This window comes from Calidris pugnax, unplaced genomic scaffold (assembly GCF_001431845.1).
Source record: "Calidris pugnax isolate Ruff unplaced genomic scaffold, ASM143184v1 scaffold28, whole genome shotgun sequence".
NCBI lineage: Eukaryota > Metazoa > Chordata > Aves > Charadriiformes > Scolopacidae > Calidris > Calidris pugnax.
In genome coordinates, this window is record NW_015090842.1 from 591,707 (window position 1) to 600,516 (window position 8,810).

At 48.6% G+C, this 8,810-nt stretch overlaps 1 protein-coding gene across 1 annotated transcript in view; it reads right to left on the reverse strand.

Annotated features, from left to right (window-relative positions):
* Positions 1-8,362, reverse strand: part of PEPD (peptidase D) — a 105,628-nt gene extending 97,266 nt beyond the window's left edge. Inside the window, exon 1 of the mRNA XM_014942133.1 lies at positions 8,226-8,362. Coding sequence (XP_014797619.1) covers positions 8,226-8,362 — 137 coding nt within the window. The remainder of the gene's footprint in view (positions 1-8,225) is intronic.
* Between the last annotated feature and the right edge of the window lie 448 nt (positions 8,363-8,810).

The window sequence follows — 8,810 nt, forward strand, 5'->3', positions numbered from 1 at the left end:
GGAGGACCGGTCGGCCCTGTCAGGGGAGCCGGGGCCCAGCGTCCGCACCGGGCGGCCGCGCTGCTCCGCGCCTGGCAGGCCCCGCTCTCCCCGCAGGCCCCGGGCAGCGGCGCTTGCGGGGAACGCACGGAGCTACCTGAAATAACGTTCCTGGAAATAACGTTCCTTGGTGCCGTTACCCCCGCGGGAGCCGCTCCGCCGCCCGTTTGTATCGGGGAAGGTGCTTTAGAAGCCCCGCCGGGCCCGGCCCGCTGCGGCCTCGGGCTGGCCTCACCCCGGGTACTTCACTCCTGCCACACACTGTCCTCAGAACTCGGCTTGGCTTGTTCTTGCCTCAAAATCACCATCTCCCCGGAGAAAACAGGGCTCCTGTGGCCAGTACCTGCCGCACAGCAGCAAAAGAAAATACCCAGAAACGTGAAACACCGGGTAGAGAGAGAGGGGGGCTCTGCTCTGCCACCTGCCTAACCTGGTTTGGCTCTTTCGTGCCTCAATAAAACGGATAAAACACCCCTCTGAAGCGGCATGTGAAAGCTGCAGGGCAAGAACTGGGAAAGGGCAATTTTGGAAAGTCTGGAGTGTGTAAATTAAGAAAACTAGAACGTCAAGTAGCCATCCTCCAGCTCTTTCTGCCCACACGTCACAGACCTTCACTACAAAATATATAATGAAAGAATCGGAAGCTTCTTTCATGGACTGCTCATCTGACAAGGAACAAATACTCATTTTTGGCTCCAGATTAATGGATAAAGCCCCATTTTACATATTACTGAATGAATGAAGGTGTTAAATTTCAAGGATCTTCAGTTTATGCAGACTGAAAAAGTTTTTTTATGTAAACTGGAGCAAAGTATTTTACCACTTTCAGTCTCCTCACGGCCCTTACTCTTTTCTGATTTAGGAGAGTTACCTGCGTTACGATTGCTGGAACAGACTGCCCAGGGAGGGTGTGGAGTCCCCGTCTCTGGAGATCTTCAAGCCCCACCTGGATGCTCCTGAGTGATGTGCTCTGGGCAGCCCTGCTTTGGCAGGGGGGTTGGACTGGATGATCTCTAGAGGTCCCTTCCAACTCCAACAGTTCTGTGATCCTGTGATTGTATTAAATCTCAGCAGAAATCAAGGGTTCATTCCTTAGGAAAAAAAAAAACACAAACCAAATACGTATTTTTATGTTGTTTGTTACCTAGAATACCCTGTTCTCCTATCTCAGGATCTGAAAGAAAGAAAGCTCTGCACCATACACAAATTAAACTCATTTGCAGGGAGGATGTGCTGGGAGCTGGCTGAAGTGCCAGCCACAGGAATGATACCTGCAGCAGGACCGGCTTTATTGCAGCCATAGATAATTCTGATTCTCTCTGCACTGCATCTGACTCTGCAGCTGAGATAATGCATGGGCAGAACTTCATATCTGAGGGACTAGTTTGGAGCATTTCCCTCTAAAACAAGGTTTGACTGACCGTCCCTGTCTCTTATCTCCCAGCAGGACTTCTCTCCGTGGTCAGGAACATCCTCTCTCCTGCTGAAGGCCTGATTTTGCACTACTGGCATCTCCCAAATCCCCATGGCAGCACTCTGGGTATGCCATGGGATTCTGCACCAGCCAGATCCAGGCTCTTGGTCAAAACTCTGGTTTAAATCTGCCTTGTGAGCCCACCAGAAGCACAGTAAGGGCTCTCAGTCTCTGTTATTCAGACACTGAGTAAAACAACGTCCTGCTGAAATAGGGAAAATTCAAATCTGTGGAATGAGACAAAGCAAAACAAAAAAGCACTTGGAACACAAGTGTCCCCTGGCCTGTTGTGTCATTGCAGTGGGGAGGGGGGAGCTGCTGCAGTCCTGTGCTTTGCTCCGAGTCCAGGCAGTGTCTCTCTGAATTACACCCCGCTGCTGACAGTCCCCAGGGCTCCCCAGAACATCTCCTTTCCCTCACCTCTGAAACTCAGCTGCGTATCTCTGCCCAGCTCCTGAGCAGTTCCTACTCCTGCTCCTCGTAGAACCTTCTGTCTCTCCTCAGGCTAGGTACTGATTAGCCAAAAGTAACTAACTTGCATAAGAAGCTCTATTTATTCTTATTATAATGATTTAAACCAACTCACATTTTCTCACACAGACAATCATTCACCTGGCAAAAGAGACTTTGGAAATATTAAAAAAAGCTACTGTAACAATTGGTCACTTTATACCTAGACAAAAAACCAGCATTGATAAATTGGTACCAGTACTTTCCTGTTGCTGTTCATCCCTCTGTGTTTTAGGTGTTTATACTGTGTTCCAGGCAGGATCTTAGAGGTCAGCACCATCAGTGAGTGTATTTACAACTTCTGTTATTCTAGCTGGAAAAAAAAGTAATGCTAGGTTAACAAACCTTCTTTTTATTACATGAAAATTGCCTAACTGGTGTGAATACAGGTCATGATATTTCCCCCCAGTTTTACAGTACAAGAGATGAAAATCCAGAGTTAGCAGGGGCAGATGTGGTCCAAATATGAACCAGGGGAAAGGAAGGACACTGCAGCTGCGATGACAGGGACTGTGGGAGCATCACCCCTCCCTTCCACCCTCCAGCCCCGGCTGGGTGTCAAGGGAAGAGCTAAATCCTCTCTGACTGCTGCACAGTGCTCAGCTTCTCTCCTGCTTTGGGAGATGCGAGACCCCATCCCCTGGGGCTGCCAGAGGGGCACAGAGACACACTGGGAACACGGTATCACACTGAGAAATCTTGGCCTGCCAATGTCGTGACACAAAGCGGGGAACAGGGTCTAATCCCCAGTGACTAAGGTTACCACAGGCTCTGATTCCCAAGTCCTTACCTCCTTACCTGGATATATGATCACGCTACAAGTTTCAGCTGATTTCCTAAATGTCTAAAAAGCTTCCATATTATACATGCCATCACAAAACCCAAAATAACAGGAAATGCTGATTTATCAACACACAAATTTTTCCAAGTTCAGCTTGATCTGTTTTTCTGCTGGTTATTCCCTCAAATTTTTGGAAGCTAGAGCACCGTTGGCTGAGATGTTCTGTGGCTTCTTCACTTGGATGGGAGAGCGCAGCCTCGGCAAACAACAACAGAGTTTGTAGGTATATGAGGAAAAGTAATTTATACATTGTAGAATCAGCTGTTAGTCCAAGTGTTTGTACAGTTTCTGATGTGCAAATGTGTTAGCATTGGGTTTTTTCATTGAATTACTATACGCAGATCCCAAGCATTCATCACCGAAAGAGATACATGTGCTGCCTTTGTTTGATACAATGGCCACAAGACTTTAAAATGGAATTAAGATTACAAGGTCCCTTCAAAGTAACAGATTGAACAAAAGCATCTGCCTTCGGCATTTTCATCATGAAACAATTTTGAATAAATTTTCCCTCAAGCACTAAATGTATACAGCTGTATTGATCTTTGGATCTTGAAATAAAAGTGTGATTTTCCCAAAGCCTGCTTGAACTAAATTATTATAAAAGACAAGAAAGGTAAAAGCATTACATTGCCTCGTTTCTCTCCCCATTGACTTTCAGTTCAGAGTAAGAAAATCTAGTAGAGTCAGAATGCGCCCATCAAGGATGGGAAGCCTCAGGTAGCTTCTCCCTCTATTGGCTGATATTTAGAAAATTTTATAATTTTATTTTTGGGGGTGTTTTTTTTGCGATTCCTTAGTGCAGACTGTCATTGTTTCATTTAAATCTGCCCATATCTATTTGTAAGTTGCTGCCACAGGAGCTATTCTCTCATAGTAGATGTATTATAACAGCTCTACCAAACCTGCTCAAAACACTATTTTTGTAGGGGGGGGATTTGGTTTGTTGGGGTTTCAGCATCCAATGTGATGGTATCTGTAGCATTTCTCTAAAACCTCTGGCAGCTTGAGAGGATCAGTTTCTGTATATTGCAACGTATTGTTTTGCTTCAAGACTTTTCAAAGCTTCCCAGCCCATTTGCTCCTGCATTGGCTGCTTCTGGCAAACCCCAGCCGTGTCTGTGTGTCCTGTGCGTAGTGCCCAGCACCACGGCCCCATCTCTTTCGGTCTCCTGAGCGCTGTGTGCCCTCGGACTACACAAAAATCCGTGCTGTGTGAGGTGGGAGCAGCGTGGGGATGGTGAATTGTCCGGGGTCAGGCTCAGCCCTCCCAGGGGTGCCACACGGGTGGAAGCAATACCCAAAGTTTCATGTGAGTTCCCACAGTACCACAAACTCACCTGAGCCCTCGCAATATCCTGTACTGCTGTAATACATAACATGTTTACAGATTTTAATTTTTCTTTCATTACTCTCTGCATAATACACTCTCCACCCCGTGCATAACAAATCCCCAAACAAGCTTATAATATGCTTATGTAAATATTTTCTCAAAAGATTAATGCCTTCAGGTTTTTGCAGATTATGATTCATATCTTCGCACCGATTTAAAGTCAGATTTACCACTTTTTTGGTAAGAAAATCCTCTTTAATTATTTACTGTTTATGTGGAAAGTAGTTTCCACTCTGAGATCTTGCATTAAAATTTTAAGCCACGGGTTTATCAAGCTCTGCATTTTGCTGATGAGGAAGAAATTGCTTGCTCTTACCCAGACTCACGCTAGAGTTATCTGAAACGGGCTCTTTTGGGCTTTGCACAGGCCATGTTTCCTTTTTCTGCTCCCTGCCAGGAGAGACAGCCCTGCTGCTGCCCTCCAAGGATGGAAACCACTGCTCCTCCAGCCTTTCTAGGCCGGTCCGTTGTGTGGCAACGACCAAGAGCACCCCATGCCAGCGAGGTTGCCATGGAGCCCCGTATGCCACCACGGGAACCTGGTGATGTGGCCACTGCTGGCCAGCAGCCACCCCTGTCCCTGCCCCAGTCCTCCTACAGACCCCTCGTCCCATCTCCTTTCCACCCCACCAGGATTTAACCCAGCTGGCTCCTGGCTGCAGCTTCAAGCCAAAGCGATGACTGACTGGCCATGGGATTGTCTAACGTCACCGACGTCCTGCGCCTGCAGCAACGGGCCCCTTGGGTCACACCTCTCACGCTGTCCCGTGTCCAAACCCTCTCCCATGAGTGAGCTCTAACCTGGAGCTTAGGTTCTAGGGCAAGAACCCGCCAGAGGACAGAGAAGATAAAAAACAAGAGCTTGTGAATCAGGGAATTCAATTATCTTTTGAACTGTAAAAAAACTGGCTACTTTACACAACTGCTCTCTCCCCAAAAGACAAAATGCAGCCCTTCTCCCAGGCGGGGGAAGCTGTGCCAAAAGTACAAAGTGCACTAATGATGTTACACGCCTCTTTGCCTTTTAATGAATCAACTGACTTAACATTTCTTTAAAAATGGGTCATATTTACAGGCGTTTTTCAAAGAGTACCATTTGTTAAGCACGGGACCCAGTGTGTAGCAGAGACACTGCCCTGGCTCCCAGAGCAGGTACCTGTCTGCCCGTGCCGGCAGCCCCTGTGGAGGGCAGGCTGGGCACGGGGATCTACAAAGCCACTTGGATGCCTGCGTTAAAATTAGGCTCAAACAGACTCAGCTTGGGCAACAAAAATAATATCCACAGTCACCATCCTCTGCTGCCTCCCTTCTAAATTCAAGCATCGTCTGTTTTTAACTTCACAGTCACAAACTAGATGTGATTTCTAGGATGGTTATTTCTAATTCCTAATGGTGATTTGTCATCTCAAAATCTGCGTTTTGCTGAACTGCCCTTTAGTTCTCTACAAGTTTAAACTATTCTGAGAACAGCTTCACTGGGTTTCCATCAGCAGTAGCAGCGTTAACGTAATTAGTGCTAAGGAGATGCAGAAAGGAAGCTCACAGAACGTGTGTGGCTTAATTGGGTGTGTGTGGTGTTTCCAAGCATCCTGTGTTTCAGGTGGCATCTGTCTGCATCCTTGAAAACAGAAGGCCTCATACAGTCTCATTAATGTGGTGCTACAGCTGTGCCATTTCCCCCCCCAAGCCCCCACAGGCGTCTTTGTCTGTCTGGGGGGGCTGTGTTTGAAGTGCTGCCCGGTGCCCCTGCGCTGTGCTGGCAGCAGAGGGGAGGGCTTGGCTCTGCTTTCATTTCCAGACCATGCAGTAACTTTTTTCCGCCCTATCATCACTGTTGACAGAAACAGCTCTTCTAGTCTGGGCTGGCATCACAAGATGGCCAGAGATAGAGAGTTTGGCTTTGGAAAATAAGGTGGGTTCTCACAAGCTGCAGAACTGGGGGGACACAGAGCAGCCCATCGCCCCCGAGGTGATGTGGGGGGGGGCAGCAGCCACCCCTCTCCGGGGGGGCACCAGGGGTTTGTGCTGAGCATCAGGAGGAATACAGCAGGTATAAACCAGAACAGTTCCAGTTTTCAATATGACACAACATTGCTGATTTGGGACCTGGCTTTGTGTGGTGTTTTCCTTCCTACTGAGTGCGTGCTTTAACCCTGCAGCACCCTTTCCTTCTGCACTGTCAGGAGTGGGGGCAGAAGAGCAATAACAGCTGCTGCTTTCCCAAGACTGAAAAGAGGCAATTTTCAGCTGCTCCCAAAGGTGTAAACGAGAGAGGAGGAGGAACCTCTCCTGGCTCAGGCTTCTTTCTGGAATGGCATCTCAGGGCATTTCAGTCCCATCCACGGGCTCGTCAGCGGCTCCTGCGCTGTGAGAGGTTCCCCATCCCACTCCACTGCTGTGAGTCTGAGAGTCACAGCGGCCGATGACAGCCTGACTAATGGGGCTTTGACAGCACCCAATAGATTTTACAGAGATTAAGGTCTTGTCAGAAATTTGTCAGCAGTAGTTTAGGAAACACTAACTGAAGATCTGCAGAGTTAACAACTCCGTGGGTGTTTGCTGCTCGGCTATCTACATAAACAAACAGCTGGCGCAGCTGGAGTAACATGGGGGAAGTTGCTGCTAATTTAGGCTCCCTGGGCATGTCCCTGCTCCAGGCACGGAACGGGCTGCGCTGGAGCCCCAGCTGATTTTAAACTACCCGTTTGGTGCTGCAGGATGGCACAGGGTTCATCAAGGGTTCATTCACCCGGCTTTTTGGCTCGAATATTAGTGCCAACAGGATTAGCTAAACCCTTTTAAAACCCGAAAAAGGAGATACAAAGGGCTTGATTCAGCAACAGTCTGATTCAAAGGGAAAACTCTGAGTTGCTTGTGCCGGGAGCTGTGACAGGCTGCACAGATCAAGACGAGAAGCTTGAATTTGCTGTGGTGGACAAAGGAGGGGGCAGTAGCCACTGGGGCTGCTGTGGGGAAGGGTCTGGTCTTCACTGGGAGCCCTTTGTGTCACCGCAAATGGAAAACGCCACATGAAAAAGGAGACTCCTATTAATAAAGAGTCACTGGGGTAACGCGGTAGAAGAGGAAGAGGGATTGTGTCTGGGCTTGTTCATCTGCAAAGAGGTTTCTGTGCTGCCAGAGCTCTGACATTGCTTCTGGAGGACTTCTCTGACTCCAGTGTCAGGGTTCGGGGACCTTTCCCACACCCCAGCACCAGCTGGCAGAACTGCCCCTTTGTTTGTAGTAATTTCTTGTCAACAGTGACTTGTTTTACTCACATCGACTGGTCAGAGGAACCAGACAGGCAATTGCCCAAGGCAGGCACGTGCCCACCATGTGATAACTTCTGGCTAAGAGGAAGGACACTGTCCCACTTCCCTCATCCCCTATTGGCATATCCCTCATCTCAGGTTTGTTCTTCTCCCTAGCTTGGAAGTCTGCAAGATTAAGAAGCGCAATAAAGAAAAATGCAGAATATAAACTGAAAACGTCCAGGAAACTTCAGACCTCCCCCCCGAGCCGTGCTGCTTGCTGCAATCACAGTCAGTCAGAAGAGGACCTGCTGAGAAGGGCAGTTCCTTGCCAAGGACTGGCACCTTGTTCCGAGCGCTCAGGGCCAGGCTGCAGCATGGAGCGGGATAGGTCCTCAGAAAACTGGAGAGCTGTTCTTTAAGAAGGCTCCCAAAGCTACGCCAGCCGAGCCCAGAGGGATGGCAGCAGGAATTGTGCCTGCTATTAGCTGGGGAGAAGCACAGTCCCTTTGGTGCTCTGAAGAAAGGGCGAGGAACGCCGGTGCCCCGGCTCAGCGCTAACGAGACAGGCTGGCTGACGGGGATGACGGGGAGCCGGCCTTGACCTTGAAACCCAGCCCAAATCCTGCAGCGGAGAGCAGTCCCGAGGAAGGCAGGATCAAAGGCGACAGCTCTAACAGAGGCAGAAGAGACGGGTGAAGACAGGAGAGCACTCACCGAGCGCTGGGCTCCTCAGTCCTCGGCTTCGGGCTCGACCTCGTGTTCCTGACTCCCCCTCTCCCCGCGTCCCCGAAGCCGGAGCCCGGAGAGCTCGTACGGCACGCCTTCTTGGCACCGGCACAGCCATTATGCATGGGTAATTTTTATTACCCAGGGGCATTTCTCTTTTACATATCCCTAGCTGCAATTTTACTGAAGTCATTTTTTTTTTTATTGGCCTCTTACATTGTTAGAGTGCCCGTGATTTCCCCAAGGTTAGGTGATGAATGACAACACATCATACAAAGACAAAATACAGGCATTTGCCAAGTATAAAACGGATTTTTTTCCATTTGATATGTTGCCTTTTCTTGTGCATCAATGATAAGCAACCTTGATGGGATGAACAGTACAAATAGAAGTTTAACAAGCTCTCTTCTGAGCCCAGGATCACACAGAAAATAGATTCAGTGAAGATACTAGATTTCTACTAACGTGACGGACCTTCAGAAAATGGAGTATCCATTTTCAAGACAGTTTCAAATACAATCAGCTGGGTTCAATCCTGCAATTAGTTGTGCCTGGGCAGCCAGCTGGGTCCTC